Raw genomic sequence first — 26,042 nt, 5'->3', positions numbered from 1 at the left:
GTCACAAAAATCAAAGCCTCGTCATATCATTTGAATCAAGCTGCATCCTGAAAAGTAACGAGCCTCGTTTCAAGCTTCAAATACATTCCGTGCAGAAAGGTGCAAAGGTTAGGTAGCAAAGAGGGAAAGGGCGAAATTGGAGAGGAACAACAGCCGGAATAAACAACACTGAGGAAATAACGACGTTTCGGGCAGAGCCGTCCCGTCATCGTAAGAGGCAAGCACGACCGACGCTGCCCCATACAATCAAATGTGGAAATTTTCCAGACTCGAGCAACCATTAGAAAGTGTCAACAAAGCTCTCAGAGACCTCACTTTGTGTCCAAATCCAGGTGGAGCAACACTTGGCACCTTTCGTCTGGCTCCTTTCATACGTCGTGCGCTGGAGTTTTGAACGGCGTTCGGAATTTTCACACCGAAGCCTGGAGGCCAATCAAAGGAATATTATATTTACAAACAGCCCCAGGCAAGAGAGCAAAGAGGCCATTGTTCTTTGTTCTTTCCTGCGTTCCTTTTGTCCCGCGCTCTCTACAGAATTACAAGACCGAAATTCGCGTGTCAAAGCCGGGGAACCTCTGTACGAATATCGATGGGTCATGTTTACCAGGACCAGTTCATGACACAAAGCCAGGATTCAGAGGCAGGAAAGAAAAAAAATTCCGTATGGGGCGCAAAACGAATGCATATATTCACTTCTCTCCTTGCCCACTGTTCTGAAATTCTGTGAGAAAATAAAATAGATTATTTGTCTGCCTAGCCTTCGCTATTTGCATTACATTCAGCCCCATCAGGAGCGTCTAAGTCTAAGGTGCTCCCGGTAGATTACAGTTTCCCCCTGTCCCGTCTATGTCTAACCACTTGTCCCCTCCGGTTGTCCCTCTGGGAAGTCTATTCTCTAAAGGAACTTTAAGCGTTTGTAATCGGCCGTGTCTATCGGTCTCCACGGTATCGCGGATGGTATGCTGAAGCGGTTGGGGGTGGCGTATCGCGCGTGTCCGAAATGAAAACAAAACAAAATGCAGAATACTCAAAAAAAGTCTCTCTTTCTCCCACTCTCTTCAATACAAGACGATTTACTCGCCCAGGTTCTTAAAGACGTAGGTTTCCGTGTTCTCGGGGAAAGGCACGCCCAGCTCAAACAGCTTGACAATGACGGCGGCAAAGTCCTTGAAGAACAGGTCGTTGTCGGCGGCGTACTTCTCGACGGTCTTCTTGAAGGTCTTGTCCTGGACAAAGGCCATGTCGGCCGGCAGCATCATCAGGGACTTGGTCTCCTTGTCCTCGTACTGCTTGGGGCCGTCCCACTTGCGCCACTGCCACTTGCTGCCCAGCAGAAGCTTGTAGTAGTCGTTGGTCAGCACGGTCGGCGAGAAGGTCCAGGGGCCGTCGAAGCCCGAGTTCTGCGTGTGGCAGCGGCCGAGGGCATGCGCGCCGGCCAGGGCCACAATCTCCTGGTCGTTGAAGCCCATGCGGTAGAAGATGTTGCGCACGTGGTCGGCACCCTGCGCGGCGTCGGGCAGGCGGCCGTCGGGCGTGCACGAGTTGACGTCGCGGTCGCGGCGGCCGGCGCGGAAGGGGATCTTGGGGCCCAGCATCTCCTGGATCGAGCAGACGCCGCCCAGGATCCACAGGTCCGAGTACGAGATCCACGGGAACTTGGCCTTGACGGGCTCGAGGAAGTTGCGCGCGTTGATCAGGCCGGCGTTGGCGCCGTGGTTGCTCTCGGGCGCGAAGCGCATCGTGGCGCCGTTGCTGCCGCCGGTGCCCGTCTCCTTGTCGTAGGTGCCGCTGGCGTGCCACGCCAGGCGCACCAGGACGGGGCCGTAGCTGCCGTCATCGTACTCGTCGTGCTCCTGCAGGAGCTTGGCAATCTCATTGTAGACGGCCTGGTAGTCCTTGAACTCGGGCTTGAAGGCCGCCTTGGGCGCCGCAGCCGAAGCAGACCCGTTCTGGGTCAGGTAGTAGGCAGCGGCACCGACACCGACAGCGCCGACACCGACCCACAGCAGGCTCGACGAACTGCCCGGCTTGGGGGTCTCGGACGAGTAGTAGCGGCGGCCAGCGCCGGCAGAGCCCTGGCGGAAAGCAGCGCGCGCCGAGGCGTTGACGCTGGACGAAGAGTTGGTGAAGCCGCGGCGGGCAGGCGCAGCCGCGCGGGTGGCGGCGCGGAACAGCTGGCGGGAAGCAGCAGAAGCCATTGTGACGGATATATTGAGAAACGGGCGAAAGAGTGGAGATGTGTCTCTGCGAGAAAGAAAGAAGGAAATGTGAGCGTTTGTCCGTGGAATAGAAAAAGAAAAAACTATTCAGAGCGTGCAGAGGGAGTGGGGAAGGGGGGGTTAGATAAGAAAGATGGCCAGCGGGACTGGTCCTAAACGCAACAGAACGATGATTACATACCGTGACCAAGCTGTGGATGAGTCAAAAAGAAGAAACGAGGAGGAAGAGCAAAGGATCAAAAAACGAAGAAAGACAGAAAGAGAGTACGTTTAGAAGGGAGAGGAAGTCAACAACGGAAGGAGAGACGGGAGTGTAAGTGAGGAAGGAGCGAACGACCAGTAGTAGGTAGCAAGGCGTGGAAGACTATGGAAGGAACGCCAGCACGCAACGAGCCGATGAGGATTGTCCACAGATAGGGCAGTTACTCGGGCAAGAGATACAGGAAGTACGGGAGCAAGGAAGCTCAAAATGGCCTGTTGGGCCAGAGTCAAATCCCGGGTGCCGTGCGGGCCAATAGGAAGCTAACAGTTTCCAGCTTACCGGGCGTGCTCCTGCCTTCTGACACGGGTTATCTGGAAGTGGCAAGATTCCCCGAGGCAACAAGGGAAGGCACGGGCGTGGCAGACAAGATACACAGTAGAAACGACGGGACTGTGAGCGCCAGTGACAGTGAGCGTGGTGGGTATTGCAGGCCCAAGTGGGTTAAAGACTAATACTGGCAGACCGGGTTCAAAAAGGAGTCACCAGAAGGGTTCCAGAGGCGGGCCAAGACGCCGGCATAGGAACGGAGCAGAATCGTGCTGGCCTGATCCACATTGCATCATGGCGGCAAAAGAGAGGTAACTCCAATCATGCTGACGAGACAAACACGTACCGCTCTGCCGGTAGGCAGTGACGGAGATGGTCTGTCCTCATCAAACAAAAGGCGACGTTTTGCCCCCCATGCATCGGCTTGTGATCGGACCACCCACTCTTGGCTCTTGCCGTGAAACTCGCAGTTTGTGACAATACATTGAAAGCCAGCTCCTTCCTCTCGAATTTTTGTGCGACCATGCGCCACTGTCCCTCCTTCCTCAGAATTCACTTTTACTCGGCCCCCAATGGCATACCGGTCGCAATTGCAGTACGGGCTCTTTCCTTCTGGGCCCCCCCAAAATCCAAATCACGGCCCATAGCCGTCCTCCCGAAGGCCGGCTAGACGGAAAGAAGCAGGGAGGCAGGGTACCGCCACTTGGCGCAGACACGTTTTAGGGGACATGGGCACTTGACGGAAGTCGAAAGAAACACCTAAGAAACGTGGAAACGATCCGAAAAACAACAAGGGTCCAGCCAACACATGCACGGCTGTGAACCGTTTCGGAGACCGGCCGCGGCATAAGATTGGCTCCCCTGTTGGCAGCACCAGGCACTTATTTGTCTAGACCTGCCCCTCCAAAACGGAGACGTAAGAATCAGAAGGATTTGATAAAAGAGGGACCAAAGGCGAAAAACTAGCCCAAATGTATTGTGTACATGGCCAAAAAAAAGTTTTGAGGTGGCGCGATTGCGCTTCCAAGTAGCGCAAAATCTATTCAGTGTTTGCGACAGGCCAATCATAACGCGTCATTTTAAACGGACCTGCTTTCATCTGCCGTGGCAAAATTCGCGAACTCATGTGCTTTCGGGTCAGAGCAGAAATGTTGGAGAATGCGAGTTGGAGAAAGGAGCAATACGACCAAAGGTGCAACGGGCCAAGACTCCACCAACTAAAATACGAGATAAAACACAGAAAGTTCTTTCTTCTCGTGATTTGACATGAACACGCCTGGTGACCAAGACCCGGCAGTGTTACAGACGTGGGCAATACCGATGTGAGTTGCTGCCTGCAAAGAAGAGTATAACAAATGGTGGGCGGTCTCTGAAAAGAAGTCGGATGAGTTTTACTGCTCAAGGCCCTCCCATTTCTGCCCTTCTCGGGATAATATGCTGTCTGGTTAAGTACCGACGAGTGTCTGCAGAGCAGATTCGACCGTCGAAGGACGACGAAACACTGCATGTCGGGTGTCTATGCTCATGTCTTCGGACGTCATATTAGGAGAGGTGTCAGATTGATTTGTTCTGTTAAGAGGGAGGGATCTAGCTTCCCGGGTTCGTATTAGCAAGAACGACCCCTGACGGTGTTCAAGATATAGAGCTACTTGAAATTGAACGTTGATAAATGTTGTGGTGAACAGAGAGCATACCACTTGTGGTGGCTAACTTCATTATATCGTATATGCTCGTTTGATCCTTGGACTTGTGATGGAGTTAAGTTTGTCTATGCAAATATATATATTTCTAAGGAAAAAAAGACAGTTCTTTTTTAAAAAAAGAAGGGAAATGTTTGGAAGTGTAACTTAACTATAACTCAAAAAAAAAGAAAGAAAAAAAAAATAACACAACACACTCGCAGATGCGATTTACTCCTACCTTTTGAAAGAAGGAAGAAAGAATACAGTCTCTAATATGATATCTTTAATGGGAAAGGGGGAAAAATACACAAATACACAAGCAAGAAATAGACTCATTACTGACATAGTTGACTCACAGTCGACACTCAAAAATAAAGCGTGCAAAAGTGTACAAAAAATTTGCTCAAACAATGCAAATTACACTATTAAACCTCCCTCGGGTGGGCTCGAACCACCAACCTTTAGATAGACTATCATTAGGGATAACAGTCTAACGCGCTAGCCAATTGCGCCACGAGGGAGTGCGCTGGTGCTTGTGGCGGTCCGGTTCCTAATTAGGGTTCTTAAGGGGGGCTGCATGCGGAGGGCGGCAGAGGGCAGGCTGGCCAACAAAAGTGACACAAATACGACATAAAACACGGCCCAAACAAATAATTCCTCACAACAATAGACATTTGCAACCATTTGGAGAGCACTCTCGAGCATTTTACGGTGGAGGATTGGCGCATTCTGAAGATGCGGCTCGGTTCTTCTTCCTAACGAGAATGCAAGTGTCATCTTTTATTTTATTGCATTTCGTAGGTGGTTGATTTTATGCATGCCAAAAGACCGTCCTCTCATTCATCCTCGTACAAGGTGCTGGTCCAGTCGGACGGTGTATTCTGTATACTTTTACAAGACAATATATGCTGGGGATGGTACAAACAAAACGTGACAATATACAAGATAAAACACAACGCATCCACCCATGCTACCACCGCACGCACTGCACTCCTCACACCGCACCCACCTGTACAGTCCTAACTGTAGAGGTCTTCGTCGTCGCTGGCGCGCTGGTCTTGGAAGGAGCCTGCGCCCACAGAGGCCTTGCCCTTGCCCTTGCTGGCTCGGCCATTGAGGATAACACTGCCAGTCTCGTCGTCGTCGTCATCGTTGTCGCTGCCGCCGATGCCGTCGATTCCGCCTTCGTTCTCCTCATCCTCCTCTTCGACATCGCTGAACCGAAGCGACGTCGTCTTGCCTTTGCCCTTGCCCCTGCGGGCGAGCCGTGCGGAATGCGAGGCGGGGGCAGAGACGGCGGTAGGGAGAGGAAACCCGGTGGGTGTCTTTGAAGACGAGGATGAGGACGAGGTCGAGGACTGCTGCTGCTGCTGATCCTTTTCCTTATCTTCCTTCTTCTTGCCCTCAAATGTGGCCCGCACCCGCTCGTAGTGCGCCAGCTCGCCCGCGCTGATACTCGGGACGAGCTCGCGGTTCGCCTCCAAAAAGTCCTGCTCCGTCACGAGCACGGCCACGTCCTCGGGTGTCGCGTAGTGGTCAAAGTAGTACGCCGTCGACATGGGCTTCTTGCCGCTGGCCGTCATGGCGGCGATTTTGTCGTCGACCGCCGAGGCCTGGCGCGTCACGGCCTTGAGCATGGCGTCGCTGCACAGCGCGTAAAAGTCGGCACCTGTGTACGTGAACGGCAGCTGCTGGGCAATCGCGCGCAGCGACACCGAAGGGTGTAGGGTAAACCTAGAGGGACGAGCATTAGTATCTGAATCGGAAAAATGTAGCGTGTCCTACCAGGGCCGGCGATGGAAAAATAACAAAAAAAAAAAAACGTACTTTCTCGTCAGGGCTTCCAGGATCCGCAACTGCTTGTCGTGCGTGTCCGACACGCCCAAGTACAGCATCGTATCGAAGCGGCCGGGACGTAGCAGCGCCTGGTCGAGCAGATCAGGCCGGTTGGTGGCGCCAATGACAAACACACCGCCCGAGCCGGCACCGGAGCCTTCGTCCTCGTCGTCGCCGCCGCCCGACATGCCGTCGAGCTCGGCCAGCAGCTGCGACACGATGCGGTCCATGACGCCACCACTGTCGCCCTGGTTGCCGCGCTTAGGCGCCACGGAATCCAGCTCGTCAAAGAAGACGACACAGGGCCGTGCGTCGCGGGCGCGCTGGAACACGCGCCGCACATTGGCCTCGGACTCGCCAATGTACATGTTGAGCAGCTCGGGGCCTTTGACGCTGAAGAAGTTGAGGCTGTATTCGGTGGCGATGGCCTTGGCCAGCAGCGTCTTGCCCGTACCGGGCGGGCCGTAGAACAGAATGCCGGACCGCTTCTTCATGCCCTTGGCAAACAGCTCGGGCCGCTCGAGCGGCAGCTGGATCGTCTCCATGACGACATCCTTGACGTTGTCGAGACCGCCGACGTCGTTCCAGGTGACGTTGGGAATCTTGGGCGCGCCAATCGCGTCGGCAAAGTTCTTGCGCGCAGCGTCGACGGCGGCGTCAAAGTCGGCCTTGGTCAGGCCGCGCACCGCCGCACCACCAGCCACCTGCACGTCGCGTAGCGTGAGGACCTTGGTGTTCAGCTGCTGTTCCGGATCGAGGCCCACATCGGAAGCGTCCGAGGGCGACGCGGGTGCGACAGGCGTCGACTGGGCCACGACGAGCTTCTCTAAACGCGACTGGCGGCACACAAGTGCGCGCTCCACCACGTCGACAAGATCGCCCGCCACGAGGGCGGCCGTCTTCAGCGCTACGCTGCCGAGGTCGACCTCCGGGTCGAGCACGAGGGCGCGGTCGTTGACAATGTTGCGCAGGATGCTCTGACGCTCCGTCTCGTCGGGCGCGTGCATCTCCATTTCGTGCGTGAAGAGACTGCGCACACCGTCTGGAATCTTGTCGGCCTCCGTGGTCGTCGCAATTAGCACACGTGCGTCCTCGAGGATCTCCTTCATGGACGAGACCATGCGGTCGGCTGTCAGGGCTTCCATGTGGCGGATGAGCAGCGCGCAGCAATCGGGCCCACAGCTCATGGCCAGGCCGGCACGGCCTTTGAGCACACCCTCCGTCTTGGCATCGCCGCCACCGGCGCTGGCCTCGTTGACAACGTCGTAGGCGTCCACTGTGAACGTGTGCAGGCCCATGTCGGAACAGGCATCGACGGCCACAGTGGCCTTGCCAATGTGGCGCTGCGTGGACACGAGCAGAATGGCGACGGGGGGCATGTTGAGGTGGAGGGCACGCTTGCTCGTGGCAGCCGCCACGAGATCGCGCAGCTGTCGCCGCAGAGGTGAGACCTGCTTGCGGTCGGGCTCGACGGCGGCGGGGGCGGCGCGGTCGCCATAACGGCGGGGCGGCTCGCGGAGGCCGAGGTAGTACGGCCAGTTGCTGTCCTTGGTGCCAGGGATGCGCGATGTCGTGGTGCCCGACTGTTCCAGGTGCGCCGTCGAGATGTCCACGCAAGCCACCGTGGTGCCCCAGACACTCTCCTCCTCCTCACCCTCGTCGCCGACGTAGTGACGCTGCTGCTGAGGCTGCGGCTGAGGCTGGACATGGGTCACTTTGAACCACGCCACCTCGTCGGCCTTGAGGGTGGGCTTGCCACTCGCGCCGGCACCGGCACCCGAGGCGGGGGTGCCTGACGACGACGGCGACCCTGCTGCAGCTGCTGCTGCGGTCGCCGCAGACGTGCCATTGCTGCCGTTCGCAGCGGCGGCCGACGACTCTTTGATGCCGCCGGTCAAGGATAGGATGTCCGTGACGGCGGCGTTCTCGCTGGTCAGGAGCATGTCGTTCATGGTGCGGCCGAGCTGTGCGTCGATGGGGATGGCAATGTAGTCGCCAGTCTTGACAACACGCAGCTTTTTCTCAAAGTGCCACTTGAGGCCGGCCACGACGGCCGTCTGCACCGACTTTTCAATCGGCACAGGCGTGCGCACCTGCTGGATGATGACCTTTTGCGCAAAGGGCGGCTGGGCGGCGGCACCCATCTTCGTGGAGGACCGGCCAGCATGGGCGCCGTGGCGACCTAGGGATGACGAAGGTGGGTGCTGGGCGCTTCGCAGCGGGGACAGTCGCAGATACGACGTGCTTTGCATGTTCGCGAGCAGGATGGGCGACAAGTAGGCGATGGGGCTAGAGGGGCGCTGGATCTGCGACTCGAAAAAGGACAGGCGGCGGCCACCAGCCTCGTGCTTGGCGCTGGGGATGCGGGTCACCGGCCGCTGCGAATAGCCCTCGGGCAGGCCAAAGACGCGGACAGGCCGCCAGTCCGGTTCGTCGCCCACGGGTTCACCAAAGCTGCCCAGAGCAAAGCGGCCAAAGCCGTTAACGGGCGGCTCCTCGGCCTCCTCGAGACGCACCCAGTCGCCCGAGAAGCAGCCAATGCGCGTCAGGTTGTTCACGTCCACGTAGACGCGGGCCTCATCGTCGTCGTCGGCACCGGGCTTCGGGTGGAGAATCTCGGGCGGGATGGGGGCGGTCAGGCCTTGGGCCTTGAACAGGCGGCCGCGGGGCCGGTCGGGACGGGCAGTTGTAGCGGTAAAGCTAGAGAAGACCGAGCCAGGCGTGGCGACGCCGTTCGTCCTCCGGCCACGGCCAATCGTCATGGGTGAGCCGGGCTGCAAGGTCGAGACGCCGCTGGCGAGCGTGGCTGGCAGCGTCGGGGCCTGGAGGGAGATCATTTCGTCCATGGAGTCGTCGGAGATCTCGCCGCTGTCGTCCTCCTCGAGGTCGTCGTCGTGGCCGGCGGGCGACAGGTCGGCCTCGGACTCGCCAGTCTCGGAATCTTCGGTAGGTGCGTCGGTCTCGGTCTCCGTGCGCGTGCGCTCTTCGGCGGCCGAGAAGAACTGGTCGTTGGCCGTGTCGTCGCCCTCGTCCTCAGACACGCCATTCAGCTTGCGGCGCGCAGGAATGGGGGCCAAGTCGGCACCGCGGTGGCGGCCGCTCTTGGAGTGCAGGCGGCCGCGCGACACAATGATACGTGTGCTCGGCGTAAGCACGCCCTGGGCGACAGGCTCGCAGAAGGTGACCTTGCCCGGGTTTGGCGGCACGTGGGTGATGGGGTGGGGCGGCAGCGGCAGCGGAAAGAGGTCGCCGGAGTGGACCACCTGCAGAGTGCCCAAAGCAACGCGGAGGGCGGCAGTCAGACGGTCTTCGCCCGACACCTGCGTGCCGTTTGCGCCCTTGGTCTTGCTCTTCGCGGCTTGCAGAGCAGACGCAGTCGGGTGGTCACGGAAGAAGGTGCCTTCACCGGCTTCGAGCCGCTTGCCGAGGTCCCCCTCGAGGCTCACAAAGACGGTATCGAGGGACACGGTCGTGACATCGAGCAGCATCACCTCAATGCCGCGGCGGCTGTGGCCGGAGAATTTGGAGGGTGCAACCTGCTGCAAAATGGCGGCGAATTTCTGAAGGGCCAGAGACGAGGGCGAAAACTGCACGGTGGAGGGTGCGAGGGCCGAGGACTTGGAGACGGGCACAATGGTCCAGTCCGTGGACTCGGCAGACGCGCTCGGGGCCCAGGGGGCCATTGCTACGTGGTAGACGTCGGGCTCGGCGATGGAGGAAGCGGCGGCTGTCGAAGTGGGCGTTGCGCGGGCGAGGGCTGCACCAAAGCCATTGGCACCTGGGACGCGAAGACGGTCAGCATGGGCCAAGGGAGCGACACAAGGTAAAATGACAGAGCATGTTGAAGCCTACCGTCTTTCTGCTGCTGCTCCTGCTGGTACAGGTGCGGGAAGAGGTCGGCAAACAGGTCCTCGGACAGGATGCCGACATCGCCCCGGACGTGGTCATCGAGGACGAGGCGTGCGTTGACAGCAGGCTTGTCGAGCCGCCGACGTCGAAGACGGCGTCTGCGGGGCCGTGAGGCCACGACTTGCGGCGGAGATGCCACCGCAGCCATAGCGAGGTGTGGGAAGAGGGGAGGATTGTAAGGCAAGATGGTTTGTTTATTTGTTTATTCTTATTCCTTCGTTTCTTGTCGTGTGCGTCGTTCAGTTCGAGACGGGCTCGGTTTATGCTGTGTCTGCCCGGCTGTGTAACGCGTGCATCGCTGTTCAGACGTGTCGTCGGGATGAGGGGTCAATGGCTCGCGGGCTCGCAAGCTGACGCGAAGAAGAGACGTTACAGAGTGCCGGCCACGTCGTGATGCGATGTGATGTGAGATGGGCAATTATGATTCGAGAGGGAAAGTCCAATGGGTCGCGAATGGTGCTGGGGAAGCAAGACCGAACTAGCGCCTGCAGAACCTCTCCTCGGTCGTTGTTTCCCCTTGTGCACGCTGCCCCTGCCCCAGAGCTTCTTTCCATTGCGGAGCTTATTAGCGGCTCTTTCATTTGGCCTCGGTTGGTCGCGCCTGCCCTCTGGGGTAACACTGATGCGGTATAGTCACGTGACAATTTTGGGGAAAGTCACCGCACAGATTGCTCGCTAACAGTGTGGCAGTCCACTAAACGCAACGGAGGCTGGGGCGGATCACATGTGAGCCAGTGAAAAGACCGCTATAAAGTACTCCATATCAGCGCTCCACACGGTCCACAGTAGTCGCTTTCAGGCGGTCGAGGCCCTGTAAATTGCGGTGCAGAGTATGTTGTATTGATCGCTATGACGCAACACCAGCCGCCCCTTCCCCCCCTGACACGCCTGGCCGTGGCAAGAGCGACTGTCGTTGGTTGAAGTCTTCCACGCCAAACAAGTTTAAAGCATTTTGCAAACCTCTCGTCTCATCTAATTTAGGGTTTCTACGAACCAACTGCCAGCGTGCCTTGTTTTTGCCGTATTGGGAGGTTTGTCCTGGTTGTCATTGACAAGCCTTGCTGTCAAAGACTGGGACAGCTTTGGTTGGTGCGTGGCGGAGCGGCCGTTGTGGAATCCCATTGAATCCAGTCTGACGTCTGGTTTTTTATATCTTTTTCGTCATTTTTTCTTTACTTTCATTGGCGCCCTTTTTTATGCACATTTTTGTTTACGTCTCTTTTCTGTTCGATTTTTGGACAATCAGATCCTCATATATCACCAGATTCCGCTCATTGTGTGTCGATCCATCGTACATCTCTCATTGTTGACGTCCCTCACTATCATCACACCGTTTCGATGTCGACCTGATGCAACATCGTCTTCGCCATACTGCATACCACATCAGATCGTTGCATTTCGATTCCCATACCGGTCCAAATCCCTCGGGTCCGGACCCGTTCTCGCCATGGTGTCCGAAAAGCCACGACCAGACGGCGGTCCACCGGCCCAGCAACAGCAAAAGGGCGACAGCAACGACGACGCCCACAGCCCGCTGCTGCTAGATGAGACACTCGCACAGACAGCCGTCGAGTTCGTGAAGCAGTCCGAGAAATTGTCACTGCAGAAATCCGACAATGAGCCCCCAGGCCAGTCACGCGAGATGGCCGTCGAAGCCCGCTTCGTCACGCCGCAAGATCCCGTCATCGTCACAGCCGATGGCAACCGACTACCTCCCGTGCCCCTGTCCGAGGCCCACAAGCTCAACATCCTCAAAGACGAGCTGCAGGGCAAGGCACAGATCCTGGATGAAAAGGCTTCTGCGAACAAAGCCGCGAGACCAGAAAAAGCAACTTCCTCCAATCAACCCCCCAATGGGGCGCCGGATCAGCCGGGCCCTGCTTCGTCGTCCGAGAAGCTGCTTGACATTGGCCAGAAAGAGCGGCAGAAAAAGGCAAAGAGGGCCAAGCAGCGCTTCGCATCTCCCATGCAACGGTCGGCCGAAGGCACACTGCAGCGCGCCATGCCGCCATCCCACACCAACCCGCTCTTCCCCCCGCTGCCGCTGTACGGCCCGCCGTCTATTTTGCGCAACCTGCAGAGCACCACCTTCCGTGTGACGTCGTTTTTTCTCAGCCTGTCGTTCCTGGGCGTCATTGTCCTCGGCTCGCTCTTCACGAGCATCCCGGGCGCCTTTCGACGCATGGCCTGCCGCCTGACGCTGCGCGACCCGGACGCCAACCGACCGCTGTATGCCGAGGAGAAGCGCCGCGCGAAGCTGCGCCATGACTTGGACCGCAATTGGCGGCGGCAGCAGCGGCGGCAGCGGCAGCGACGCGACAGCAGCGAAGACGAAGACCCGGCAGGTGCTGGTGTCGGCGACGCCACATACACGCCCACGGCCGGCGGGCCCGACCCTCTTGTGCCGGACGTGGCTCACTATGCGCGCCGCGTGGGGCTCGATGTCGAGGCGTTCGAGGTGCAGACCGAAGACGGCTTCCTCATCGACCTGTGGCACATTGTCGACCCGAACGAGGACACGCCACGGCCAGCGGAGGCCCGCAAGCACCGGGGGCCGGGGCTGCTGTTCGACGAGACGACAAAGGAAGAGCGTGCCGCGACCGAGCAGGCGATGCTGAACGAGCCACGGACCAACAACAAGAGGCCCAAGTTCCCCGTTCTGCTCGTGCACGGCCTGCTGCAGAGCGCCGGCGCCTATTGTGTCGGCGACGACGACTCGCTCGCCTTCTACCTCTGCAAAGCCGGGTACGACGTGTGGCTCGGCAACAACCGCTGCGGCTTCCAGCCGCGCCACACCGTGCTGCACCCCTCTGATCCGCGCATGTGGTGCTGGAACATTCGCCAGATGGGCGTCTTTGACCTGCCCGCGCTGGCGTCGCGTGTGCTGCGCGAGACGCGCTTTGCGCACCTGGGCCTGGTGTGCCACTCGCAGGGCACCACCGAGGCGCTCGTGGCCCTGGCCAAGGAGCAGCGGCCGGATCTGGGCGAGGCCTTGACCGTCTTTTGTGCGCTGGCGCCGGCGGTGTATGCGGGTCGCCTGATTGGCAAGATGTATTTCAAGTTCATGCGCGTCATCTCGCCCGCCATGTTCCGCATCATGTTTGGCATCCACTCGTTTATCCCGCTCATGATGCAAGTACACCCGCTGCTGCCCGGCAGGCTGTACGGCTGGCTGGGGTACCGGGTATTTTCTTTCCTGTTTGAATGGACCGACGCGCGGTGGGACCGCGGCCTGCGCGACCGCATGTTCCAGTTTTCGCCAGTGTATGTCAGCGCCGAGTCGATGCGGTGGTGGCTGGGCCGCGAGGGGTTTGCGCGGCACAAGTGCATCCTGGCGACCAAGGAAGAGTGGCGGCGTGAAGAGGCGGAGGCTGACGCTGCGGCCGAGGCAAATGAGGCTGATGAGGCCGACGAGTCCGACGAGACGAGCCCGGCCGAAGACGAAAACGAAGACGATGCCTTGGGAAACCGCGTTCCTGGCTCTTCGGCCTGGTACGACGAGCGGGTCCCACCATTTGCGCTGTGGGTGTGTGGCCGCGACGATCTCGTGGACGGCCGCCGGCTGCTGAGGCGCTTCCTGCCACGGCCCGTCTTTGCAGCCCTCGAACGTGGTCAGGGTAGCCGCAGCACGAGCAGTGGGACACAACGCAGCCTCCGTGAGCCGCATGTGCGCGTCGTGCACGCCAAGGTGATACCAGAGTACGAGCACCTGGACGTCATCTGGGCCATTGACGCGGTGGACGAGGTGTTCGGCGAGGTGCGTGACGTTCTTTGGAAGACGTGCAACGTGCGCAATTCGTGCCGGGTGCCTCGAGGCTGTGAGACGGTGGAGGCGTGGGATGACCCTGCTCGGCAGTGGCGACTGAAGAGTGACGGAGGGGGTATGAATGATGAAGACACCATGGACGGTGCGGCCGTTGGAAATAGCGGCACGGCCACAGCTGGCACATGAGTCAAGAAGAGCAAAAAGCAACTATAGATGTGTCGGGAAAAAATGGATAATAACGAGAGTCACGAATAGAAAGACAACGCAGCCCACGAGAACACGAGAGCGACAGCCTGCTAGCATAAGGTATATGGTAGAAAAGTATATAGAATGTATATAAAAGATCCAAGAAAAGATGACCAGGTGATCAAAAGACTTTTAAATAGGGAAAAGAAAAGAATGTACGGGTAATATGAAATAGAGTGTCCAATCTGAGTGTAAAAGATCGAGAGCAGGTTGAAGCGCTCGTTTGTGCTTCTGTGTTTCTGTGTTCTACGCTTGCCCCAAGCCTTGGCTCCGCCATGTAACAAAAGTTGCTTCGGCAGCTGCCTCCTCGCACGTCTGCTTTGGCACGAACCTCGTCTGAAGTTTGTTAGCTAGGGCCTCAATAGAGTCTGGGATAATGTTTTACTCATCTGCCAACGTACAATGCTTGTTGAGAGCAATGTGTTTATATGTATGTCGTGTACCGTATACTTTTGCCACGTTGTTAAGCGAAAGCACGCCATACGATCCAAAATTCTCCGAGAAGGAGAATATAAAATAGACTGGCTGTGATGGTCACAGCCACATAGCCTGACAAAGAGGGCAAGAGGGCTCTTAGCAACGTGACGATGTCACGTTGCGGCTGCCTCTTCACTCGCGCTTCTTCAAATTGTCGATGCCGGTCTTGGTCTCCGAGTGCTCTGTCTGCAGCTTGCGCTGCCTCACAAACAGGCTAGCGAGGACCGAGACGCCGGCAATGACCGTGTACATCAGGAAGATGTTCTTGATGCTGGCCGAGAAGGCGTCTTGGACGGCGCGGCGCTGGCCGGCGTCTGCAATGTCGGCGACGAGGTCGACGTTGGCGGCGGCCTGGTTGCCGGCAAAGGCAGCGAGCGTGGTGCCGTTGAGACCGGCGGCCCCGAGCGTGTGCTGCTCGGTGTTCATGCCGTTTTGCAGCACGACGCCGCCCAAGACGACGGACAGGGCCGTGGCGACGTTGCGGATGAAGCCCATGGTGGCGGTGGCGGTGGCGGTCTCGGACTGGCGCACGGTGTTCTGGACGGCGAGCATGGGCGACTGGAAGAGCAGGGCGGTGCCGACGCCGCCAATGATTTCGATGCCAATGATGGTGCCAATGGGGGTGTCGGGCGTGAAGATGAGGAAGAGGCCGGTGCCGAGGGCCATGAGAGAGGTGCCGACCCACATCATCTCGCGGTAGCGGCCGGTGTAGTGGATGAGGACGCCGGACAGGATGTCGACGGCAGCCTCGGCGGCGGTCATGGGGATGAGCATGAGGCCGCTGCGCAGGGGCGAGGCCTGCTTGGCGCTCTGGAAATAGAGGGGCAGGTAAAACTCGCAGCCAATAGCGACCATGTTGTGGCCAAAGGACATGATGCAGATGGCAATGTTGTGCCAGTGGGTGAACATGCCGAGCGGCATGATGGGGAACGTGGCCAGGCGGGCCTCGGTGTAGACAAAGACGCCAATCATGGAGACGCCCACGGCGATCAGGGCAATGACCTTGGGGCTGTTCCAGGGGAAGGTGGCGCCGCCAAAGTCGAGGCCGAGCAGCACCAGCAGGGTGACGGCCAGGATGGCAACGGTGCCGAGCCAGTCGACGGCCCGCAGGCCGTCCTTGAGGGGCGTGCGCGGGTTGTGCACGTCGAGGAAGAGGACCACGAGGACAAAGGACACGCCGCAGATGGGCAGGTTGATCCAGAAGCACCAGCGCCAGCTGGCCAGCTGCGTCAGTGCACCGCCGAGCAGCGGGCCCGCCGAGCCGGCGACGGCCCACACGATGGCCAGGGCGCCCAGGTAGAGCGAGCGACGGCGGACGCTAAACAGGTCTGAGATGGTGATGGTGACAAGCGGGAACACGCCGCCGCCCGCCACGCCCTGCAGAGCACGGCCGGCGATCATGGTGGGCATGTTGCGGCTCAGCGCAGCAATCGTGCTAGCGACAGCAAACAGCACAATGGCGGCCAGGAGCGCGGGCTTGCGGCCCCAGATGTCGCTGCCACGAGCCCAGATGGGCCCAGCTGCGGCCGTGGCTAGCAGGTAGGCGCCGCCGATCCACACATAGCCGGTAGCAGAGTGCAGCGACGCAGCAATGGTCGGGATGCACGTGGCAACAATGGTCTGGTCAAGGGCCGCAATGAAGAGGGAGAGCTGAGGTCGTTAGCGTTTGTGTTTTGTGTGTGTGGCGATAGTAAGAGAGAGATGCAGGGGGAAGATTGGAGCAGGGAAAGTGGTATGAGTGGACGTACGAAAAGGGAAGCCAGAATGGCGTACAGGCGCCAGCTGGTGCGCTCCTCATCTTCGGTCGCGACTTCCACGGGATCGATGACGGCCTTGTCTGCCGGGGCAGGTACGACCGCCGGCCCAGCAAGCGCGGCAGGCGTGGTCTCGAGGACGGTAGGCTCGTCGGTGGAAGGCGCAACCGCGAGCTTAATGGCGTCGGTGTCGGCCATGGGAACAGAGGGGATGAGGAAGGAGCAAGTGTCTAGCAGACAATGAAGTAATTAAAATAATTGAATAAATAAATCGTTATTTGGTAGTGTTCTTCTCTTCCATTTTAACGTTCTCACAACTCAATTCGCGACGGAATACGATGCCATTTTGTATGGTTTTTTTGTCTTTGTTGTCCAGCTCGTCCCGTGTCACGAACTGACATCTGACGCCCTTCCACTCCCCGCGTCCCCATGTTGCATGGCGCCCTTTAGCACAGCCTGTGGCCAAAATTGCGATTGATTTGAGCCCGAGAAGGATCTTGCGCGGCAACTATTTTCGACGGCTGCAATTGTCTGTCATTCCTTGTGTTCGCTGTATGCCGTCTGCTGTATCTCTGTATCGAGTCCTTCTCGACGGAGTCAAACGCCGTTGTTCTGTTCTTCTCCAGTCCCGGAACCGCCTACCGCTGAGTCACTTCCCCGGGCGGCTTGGCGTGCAAATTTCGCGGTTTTACGTCGTCAAAAGTGTGCTGCGCCTTCCGCTTTGGGTAACTGGCTGACAGATTCCTCAAATGCGCTTCGGGAAACAAGACGGAAGGAGCGATGCAGGGCATTTGTTCGAGACCATCACGAAACTATTTGAAATCAAAAGAAAACGACAAAACATCGTGAAAGACTCAATGAAGACTCAATGAAGACTCAATGAAGACTCAATGAAGACTCAATGAAGACTCAATGAAGACTCAATGAAGACTCAATGAAGATTCAATGAAGGCTCAATGGATGCAACATCGTCGCGTCAACCGAGCAAGTATGAGCCACCGGACGCTTGAGTCTGTGGGCCTGCTGCATCGGATACCCGGCACGGCAAATGCCGCTGTAGAGTTTTGAGTATCGTTTGGAAGAGACTAAGGCGACGGTCGTTTTCTCAAATACCGAACAAAATACCTGCGATCCAAACAGTCAAGGAAAAGCCACTTTGAATTTATCGACGTCGGGACGGACCTTCCTCTAAATAGTGTCCGACAATACAGAGGTCCTTATCGCCCTCTTGGCCGCTAGTTCGGCGTCGATAAATTCCACATAGATAATTATTGCATAGTCGGCGGCATCCAGTCCGCGCGCCCACTCCGTTACGACGCTGCTGGTGCTGGCCCTGGTCGAATCGGGACGCCTGATAACGGACGCCCGACACCGTCGATAGGTCGATAGGTTCACTCGCCGCCGGAGGTGGCCGCGTCCGCGATTGCTACCACATCGATATGAATATGAAATGAGAAATCCTGATAAATATGAGAACTTAAGCAAAGTTTGCATCGAGACCGTATCTGATATTTACTGCCCTCTGTTGAATCGCTTCATTTGGCTTCCATTTCCAGCCGCACACAATACTCGAAATCAGAGACGTACTAACAAACTGACCGTCCGTGTTCCGTTGCCTCCCACCATGTCTCGCTCGCTGTGCATTGCCGCCGCCCAGATGGGCTCGACGCACTACGCAGATCCCCGCGACAAGACTGTCGGCCGTATGGTGGCGCTGCTCGACGGCGCAGTGGCCAAAGGCGCCCAGGTCGTCCTGTTTCCGGAGACGGCGTTTGGCACCTTCTTCCCGCGCCACCTCATCGCCGACCCTGTCGAGCTGGACAGCTTCTTTGAGCACGGCGACATTGTCACGCAGCCCATGACGAAGCCGTTGTTTGACCGCGCGCGCGAGCACAAGGTGCATATCTGCGTCGGGTACGCCGAGAAGACGGACGCCGGCGAGGCCTTTAATGCGTGCATCTTCTACGACGGCCAGTCCGGCGCTCTGCTCAGCAAGTACCGCAAGATCCACCTGCCGGGCGACGTCGAGCCCTTTGCCGACCCCAGCGCCCTCAACCAGCTCGAAAAGCGCTACTTTCGCCCGGGCGACCTTGGCTTCCAGGCGTTCCGTGTGCCGGGGCTCGTCGATAGCGACGAGGCGGCGGCACAGGGCGACCCTATTTTCGGCATGATGATCTGCAACGACCGTCGATGGGCCGAGTCGTGGCGTGTGCTGGGCCTGCAGGGCGTCGAGGTCGTGCTGTGCGGCTACAACACGCCCGGCTTTGCGCCGCACCTGTACGGCACCAACGGGACACCCGCCGCCGACGACTATGCTGCCTCGCGTGTCAAAGCGCTCTTCCATCACCACTTGGTCATGCAGGCCTACAGCTACACTAACTCGTGCTTCAGTGTGTGTGCCGCTCGTGCGGGTCTTGACGACGGCAAGTATGAGCTGATCGGTGGCAGCTGCATTGTTGGCCCAGACGGCGACATCCTCGCGCAGGCGTTGACGGAAGAGGACGAGATTGTCGTCGCAGACATTAACCTCGCCGAGTGCAAGGCGGGGAAGACGCGCACCTTTGACTTCCAGCGCCACCGCCGCGTAGAACATTATGGCCGCATCACGCAGCAGACAGGTGTCGTTGAGCCGCCGCGACTGGGGAGCAATGGTGGTGTTGTAGGCACGACAGCAGCCCCACCATCCTCGCGGAAAATTCGCATTCTGCTCGTCAACCCCAACAGCACCGCGTCCATGACGGCCGAGTGTGTTGCCCTGGCTGCGCCAACATTGCCGCCGGATGTCGAGCTCACCGGTTTCACGGCGCCGCGACCTGCGCCCTCGGCCATTGAGAGCAGCTTCGACAATGTCATGTCGGCGGCGGCAGCGGCACGTGCTGTCCTGCCCATCGCTGCCACACATGACGCCGTGCTCGTGGCCTGCTACTCGGACCATGCCGTCATCCGCATGCTGCGCGAAGAATTGAGTGGCCAGCCCGTCGTCGGCATCATGGAGGCGTCGCTGGCTGTGGCAAGGACGCTGGGTGGCCGTTTCGGCCTGATTGCCACGAGCGACCGGTCGTGCGTCACGCACGAGGACACCATTCACAACATGGGCCTGTCGCGCATTTGTGCGGGCGTCGCCAGCTGCAAACTGGGGGTGCTCGACCTGCACGCCGGCGACGACGATGCCCAAAAAAGGGTCAATCAATCTATTTTCACCGCCGCACAGAGTCTCGTGGCCAAGGGCGCCGAGGTGTTGACACTTGGCTGTGCCGGTATGACACCGCTGAAGCTAGCTGTCGAGGCTGCTGTCGGACCGGACGTGACAGTCGTTGATGGCGTGCTCGCAGGTGTACAACACCTTTCGGGCATCGTGCGTGTAGGTAGCCGTACGGCTAAAATTGGCCTGTACAAGAGCTCGTCGGCGACTCGCAAGGCCCGCGGCCAGGACTGGATCTAACCCTGAAACCGGCCAAGGACAGCTGCATACAACATATCCCAGTCAACGTTGTATCACCATGCCATTGTACATAGACACAATCCATACCTCAAAGAATATACCACTTGGTATGACACATGCCCACCTCTAACGGGAACCACCTCTCTTGGCCTTGCAAGTCCCCTGGTGCCCCCAGCGTGCTTTCCACGTGCGGTGGCCAAAGTGTTGCATTTGTTAGTTTTCCATTGGTCCATTGTCCTATCCTTTGCGCTTCTGTCGTCTCTTTGTTTTTGTCTTCTAGTATCGTGACGTCGTTCGTATTAAAAGGATTTTCTTCATCCCTTTGCCCGTGTCCCTTTCCACATTGGGCATCTAGCCGCTTGTCGATTAGCACCCATAGGGCTGCGGCATGCGTTGGGAGGCACACACAAAGGGAGGCTTTTCTTTTGTCGTTTCGATTCCAGTCAAACACCTGCCCTTCGATTCACGCTGATGAAATTTGCCTCTGCCACACCGGGCGAAACGGAAATTAGGGCAGGCCTAGAAAGAAAGTGCTTCTTTGTTGTTCTTCAACTGTTGGATTCATTATGCACTCCGAATTGGCGAAATGTGGCGGGTCGACCGAGACACGCCAACGGGCACCGGCGGACGGGCCAGAGCTACCAAAAGCAACCAAACAAGCGGCGTTCCCTGTTCACTCCATTTGGCAGTTAGTGTTGTTTCCCTCGTTGGTATTGAAAGGACTTGGATATGTTGTATGTTCCGTCACAGTTGCAAAGCTGAAGCAGGGCACCAACATCGCTTCCATGAAAAGCACGACGTAGACATAGTGCCTGTTTGCTGTACTTTGTCCGCACGAGGGATTCGCAGCGTCCTCCGTGCACATCCGGCCGCTGCAGTTGGCGTTGGCTCCATGTTGGCACGGCCAAGTTGGTCACGCTGACCCGTCGCAGTCAGACAAGAGGCAAATGGCCAGCTGCAAAGCAACCCGCCGTCGTTCCATTCGCATAGAAACCCATCCGTCCCCACCCATGTCACGGAAAGACGGTGAGCGCGACAAAACCCAGGTTGCCACGCTGTCGTAACGCATCATCGAGGCCCATGAGGGTTGGCCAAGCCTAACAGCGTGTGTTTGCAGCAACGGTATGCTTGCAACGCGCAACCGCGAAATGACGGTCAATTTGTTTCATCTGAATCTCACGTGATTCTGAAATTGCCGGCATGGATCAGCATTATATTTAATAGGTGTGTGGGTCTTGCAACCATCGACGGCTCGAATCGAGAACCGAGGAACAAAGAAAGAAAACAAAGTAAAGCAAAAAAAGAAGGCTTGCCAGACGCCAAAAGATGACAAGAGGTGGACGAAAAGCGATCGGCCGGAGGAGGAAGCAAATCGTACGCAAAGTATGAAAAGGAGAGATGCAAGGAAACAAAGAACACAATCCTACAGGTCGGAGGCAGGAACCGAAAGTCGTTTGTCGCCTCTTTTGTGTTGATTTGCTCTTTCCCGATGGGGTTGTCCGCTCTCCATGGATAAGGAAAGAGCTTTCATGAGCTAGCATTCAAGGAGGAAAGAGCGAGGGTGACAAGGCGGTAATTCTCCGTGGTTTCTCCATATTTCGTAAGATACTCCCCATAGGAGGGTGAGACATGGCACATTACAGAGGGGATAGAAGAACAAAAAGAAGGACCGAACGGGCAGGGAGACAGAGACAAAACGGCTGCCGGACGAAATACGAAGGAGTGGACGCCAATTTCCCCTCATAACGAAGGACAGACGGAACACCACCGAAGACTATGGAACAACAGAACAGCGGCAACCAAGCAAACGCCACGCCATGCATGCTGCATAGGAGGCGTGGCACTTGTTGCCAGCATGTGTTTCTGGACGAATCACGGCGGTGTCAGAGGCCTGACACAACGCAGGCTGCAGGGACATGTGTGTATGACGGAGGACGGAGGACGCAGGTCGCAGCTTCCTGCCTGGTCTTAATGCCGTCGGCCGGGACAGGACTTTCAAAACAAACTGGCAAGAACCTGGGTGCCGCATCGACTGGACTACTACGAATGTACAGAATAGACTACTCGAGGTAAGAAGCCCCTTCAAACAAGCGAGACAGGCCAGGAGTACCAAGGTATCTTACCAAGCGAGGAAGGAGCGACTGGAGAAGCCCACACACACGCCGGCCAAACACATCCATGCAGGACTAGCTCTGGCCCCCAACAGGCCCAATAAACCAGAAACAGGCGCAGCAAGCGTCAACCATCCAGGAAATTGAGAAAGAAGGAAAGGCAACCGAAGGAAATGAGTCGTTGCGGGGGTGGCAGGTCGTCCCGACTGTGTGTGAAGCAGCGTTTGACAGCGTCGGGGGCCCACTCCCTTGAGATTTAGCGCAGACTCGCGCCTCGAGTGGCCTACCCAAGGCCCTGGCCTGCCCATGCCAGCCGAGAAACAGGCGCGACTGCCCACTAAATAGGATGTCGGGGCCAATTGCATCGTCAAGTCTTGCTGCGGAAGGCAGCAGGCGAAGGCTAAAAGGCGAAGGCGAAAAGCGAAATCGAAAAAGTCGAGGCAGGAGCGAGGGGCCCTGGGGCCCCATGCAGTATGGCCTGCAGCACTGCAGCATCGCTCCTGCCTCACACCCACTGCCACCTGCTGGCGCATGCCACCCTGCACCTGCCTGCAGCACAAAAACACGTTTCCGCTCGTTCCTTCCTTTCCCCAAGCCCCCAAACGTCCGAACCCCCCCCCCTTCCCCCCCCTCAACACAACCCTCAGCAACCACCCACTCGGGTATTGTGCATTTTGGTAGCGTCGTCCTCCGGTGCCATCGTCCGTAAGCCATAACCATAAGCCCAAGCCAAACACGTCCGGTCGAATTCTCACCATTTCCACCACCACCACAACCGCCCTTTCGAACGTGCAAACGCCTCCCACACCCACGCCGCACGCCAGTCGCTTCTGGCGCGCCCGATGCCCATTTCTATCGCCCAACTCGCACACGCCCGTCCCGTGCCTTCTTTCCCTCTCACTCGCGGCCTCTCTCTCATATCCGCATATCGCCACTTTTTGAGTTGCTTCACCTCCGCATCCACCGGGGCCACCACTGCCTCTTCCCTCTCTCGCTCCCTCCTTCTGACGCCTTGTCTCAATGCCGTCCTCGCGAGCCGCGCTTTGAGTGAACAGCCAGCGACCGCCATGGTTGGTGTTCCCGGACGCTCCAAGGCGTGCGCGACGTGCCGCCGGCGCAAAAAAGGTGTAAGTGTTTGGATCCTGGGTGGTGTCTGTTTTGCTTTGTTTCCCGTCGGCTCTCGTCGTCGTCCGTTGTGTCCGTTGTTTCCTCAGCCGCATCGATCTAGACTGCGTTGCACAGGACCCTCCCGTCGCACGTTGGGGGCCGTACGTGTTTATTTTTATGTTCTCGCAAACGTGGACGATGGCTGCACGGCTGCAGCGCGCATTTTATTTCCCTTTTGGGCCTGTGCCCAGAGGCCCAACGTTCACGTTCTTCTTTCATGCTCCCGCGTTTGTGTTTCGTCTTCTCTTTTGCACGGTTTCGACCGTGGGCATCCCATCTCGGGATCCTGTCAATACGACGGCGCGCGCCTGTTGGACCAAGCACAGCTCGTCGCCGCACACCCAGCGTCTGCCAGCTGCGTCGTCGTGTCGTCGTGTCGTCGTGTCGCCTTGTCGTCACTAGTCGTCACCATGCTTCCTCGCCGTCGACGCCTCGTGCCATGGTGACGTAGGACAACACAGGTCTATGCGCCGGATGAAGAAGTCAAGGGCCCAGGACCACAGCGGCGGGACGGCCGGATCGGGTCTCGACGAACCCGAGATGCTGCCTTACAGTGCTGGGATGGTCGCACACGATGGGGCGGGTGACACAAGTGGTGTTTTTCGGGGGTGCACGTTTTTCTTTTGGTCTTGTCTTTCTTTACTAACCAGGGGGCGTTTTCGTTTGCCTGCTCGGCATCTACAGTGCGATTTCCAACGACCATCATGTACCCAATGCCTGCGTGCAGGCCTCGAATGCGGCGGCTACGAACGCGGCCGCATCTTTGTCCACACTACGCAGCACCGCCCGTCGGCGCTGGTGTCTGTCCGCGAGAGCGCATTTGCACCCGGCACGACCGTCGACATTGGTGCAACACCGAGCAGCACGAGCACGAGCTCTGGTCTCGCGTCGATTACCAACAACCAAAGCCGAAACACTTCGATTGTCAGCGCCGTGACCCCGAGCCCCACACAAAATAGTTATGACAACGGTCTGCCGGGTGGCTTTGCTTTCCCGAATGGCTATGCCAACCACCTCCCGAACGGCCTGCCAAACGACCTCCCAATCGACTTCGACGACGAGTCGAATGACTACACAAACGACGGCAACGGCCATACATACGACCAACCGAACGCCCTGGTCACAAACTATGTTGCTACCAACGGCGCCCTGACCAACGCCACGCCGCCGCATACACCCAGCCGGCAAACGCCGACGTTACAAACCCCACGAGCCACTCCTTCACCGCGGCGAAGACCTGACCTGCGCATCGTGCCAACGTATTACGGGGCCGGGTCCTCGCTGGGGTCGGACAGCAGTCTGATCGGGTCTGCGCGCGAGGAGAATCTGCTCGCCACGTTTTGGCAGGCCTACCTGCCAAACAGCACCATCTTCCCACCGCAGGCCGTTGGCTATGCCAGTGGCGGCTGGACGAACGTGGTGCAAGAGCTGTACCGCAAAGATCCGGTGTTGCGCCACACGCTCATGGCAAACTGCTTCTCGGCCGCCGCACGCACCGCCGAAACAAAAGACGACTCTCGGGCCTTGGCTGAGCAGAGTTTGCGCTCGCACGGCCGGGCGCTGCACGAATTGCGTGTGGCTCTCGACAATCCGCAGAAAGCAAGGAGCGACAGTGTCTTTTCTACTCTGCGGCTCATGATTGTCTTTTCTGTACGTTGATTTGTGGTCCCCACCTGCCGGTACTCCTATACAGTCCATACCCCGGCATATCTCAGTTCTAACCACAGGCAGATGTTCTTCTCGGATCGATACGAAGAAGACCGGAGGGCGCGCGCCCGCGGCTGGAAGGAGCACAATGCAGGCGTGCTTGCCCTTCTTCGGGCGCGTGGGCCTGAAGCCCATATCTCTGGCCACGGTCATCAGATGTTTGTTGACTGCCGCCTCGCTCTTGTAAGACGACCGCCACACACATATCGAACCCCCGTAGCTTCATTGGGGCTTGACGGCTAACTGATCGAAACAGATTGTAGCGGCCATGCGTATTCGCAAGAGGTCACCCCTCAACAGCCACCAGTGGATGACGATCCCGTGGTCGCAGATCCCCAAGACGCCCAAAGATCGGCTTATCGACATCATGTCTGGCATGCCGACCATCCTTGAGAACATCGACTGGCTCGAGCAGATGCCGCGCAACAAAGAGTACGACGAGTTCCGCAGGAAGGTGATCAATACGTGCTGGTCCTACGACGAGCAGCTCAGCGCATGGTACGAAGAGAACGTTCCCAAAGACCGCCTCTTTGCCCTCGAACAGAGCACCTTGCACAGCGAAGGCGCGTTCCGGCCTCTGCCGGAAGACGGCGAAGAATACGCCCTCCCCACAGAGGACCTGTCGATTGTCTACATCATGACGGTCTACTGCACGGCCTGTCTGCTGCTCTACAGCACAATGCATTCGCTGAATGTGCCCGACCTCCCCGAGCGTGCCAACGTGAGCCAGTACATCAACAAGATTGCGTTGTACCTACAGGTCTTTTTCCATCCCAGCACGGGCCAGTACGGCCTGGAGATGACGTCCTTCCCGCTCGGCATGTGCCTGCAAATCCTGTCGTCCAACTTCCCCATCGGCGGCGATCCAGTCAAGGAGCGTGCCAAGTTCACACGGTTGCTCGAAACGAACCGCGGCAAGGAGATCCTCGACTTTTTGCGCAGCATGCTGAACACCAACGAAACAACAAAATCATGACAGGATGGGCCCGTTCCATGGACAGCGGCTCATGTTACCAGACGACTCTACTTCAAACCAGCTCAATATGGGCATATAACTACTGTCCTACGCGAGATACCACAATACCCACCCTCTGCTACCCACACCAGCACCTACCCTGATTCCGCCACCGTTTATGATTCGACATGACTCTTCACTTGTTCCGATAGAAACACTGACCTACGCTAGGAGAAGGTTGT

General features: G+C 57.9%; 6 protein-coding genes and 1 non-coding gene across 7 annotated transcripts; 2 read left to right on the top strand and 5 right to left on the bottom strand.

The window, feature by feature from the left end:
* Positions 1–1,073: 1,073 nt before the first annotated feature.
* On the bottom strand, positions 1,074–2,198 carry SPSK_05381 (cytochrome c peroxidase; the record flags this gene model as incomplete). The annotated part of the gene is made up of 1 exon (XM_016732129.1): positions 1,074–2,198. One exon carries the CDS (start codon positions 2,196–2,198, stop codon positions 1,074–1,076), a length of 1,125 nt encoding a protein of 374 aa, XP_016583640.1.
* A 2,663-nt stretch (positions 2,199–4,861) lies between these two features.
* SPSK_11301 lies at positions 4,862–4,951 on the bottom strand. Its single transcript has one exon. It is a non-coding gene; the product is annotated as a tRNA-Asn (tRNA).
* Positions 4,952–5,449: 498 nt separating this feature from the next.
* SPSK_04807 (peroxin-6) lies at positions 5,450–10,323 on the bottom strand (the record flags this gene model as incomplete). The annotated part of the gene is made up of 3 exons (XM_016731570.1): positions 5,450–6,164; positions 6,258–10,044; positions 10,119–10,323. 3 exons carry the CDS (start codon positions 10,321–10,323, stop codon positions 5,450–5,452), a joined length of 4,707 nt encoding a protein of 1,568 aa, XP_016583639.1.
* A 1,560-nt stretch (positions 10,324–11,883) lies between these two features.
* SPSK_04809 (uncharacterized protein) lies at positions 11,884–16,616 on the bottom strand (the record flags this gene model as incomplete). The annotated part of the gene is made up of 3 exons (XM_016731572.1): positions 11,884–14,116; positions 14,801–16,314; positions 16,413–16,616. The coding sequence occupies 3 exons, from the start codon at positions 16,614–16,616 to the stop codon at positions 11,884–11,886; spliced, it is 3,951 nt and encodes a 1,316-aa protein (XP_016583638.1).
* Positions 16,617–18,042: 1,426 nt separating this feature from the next.
* Positions 18,043–19,860, top strand: SPSK_05127 (uncharacterized protein; the record flags this gene model as incomplete). The annotated part of the gene is made up of 1 exon (XM_016731877.1): positions 18,043–19,860. One exon carries the CDS (start codon positions 18,043–18,045, stop codon positions 19,858–19,860), a length of 1,818 nt encoding a protein of 605 aa, XP_016583637.1.
* Positions 19,861–22,338: 2,478 nt separating this feature from the next.
* Positions 22,339–23,191, bottom strand: SPSK_05504 (uncharacterized protein; the record flags this gene model as incomplete). The annotated part of the gene is made up of 2 exons (XM_016732249.1): positions 22,339–22,371; positions 22,487–23,191. The coding sequence occupies 2 exons, from the start codon at positions 23,189–23,191 to the stop codon at positions 22,339–22,341; spliced, it is 738 nt and encodes a 245-aa protein (XP_016583636.1).
* A 412-nt stretch (positions 23,192–23,603) lies between these two features.
* On the top strand, positions 23,604–25,821 carry SPSK_10628 (fungal transcriptional regulatory protein; the record flags this gene model as incomplete). Its single annotated transcript, XM_016736964.1, has 4 exons — positions 23,604–23,733; positions 23,866–24,788; positions 24,870–25,028; positions 25,102–25,821. The coding sequence occupies 4 exons, from the start codon at positions 23,604–23,606 to the stop codon at positions 25,819–25,821; spliced, it is 1,932 nt and encodes a 643-aa protein (XP_016583635.1).
* Between the last annotated feature and the right edge of the window lie 221 nt (positions 25,822–26,042).

This window comes from Sporothrix schenckii (genome assembly GCF_000961545.1).
Source record: "Sporothrix schenckii 1099-18 chromosome Unknown Cont49, whole genome shotgun sequence".
NCBI lineage: Eukaryota > Fungi > Ascomycota > Sordariomycetes > Ophiostomatales > Ophiostomataceae > Sporothrix > Sporothrix schenckii.
This window is presented reverse-complemented; position numbering and strand designations above follow the sequence as displayed.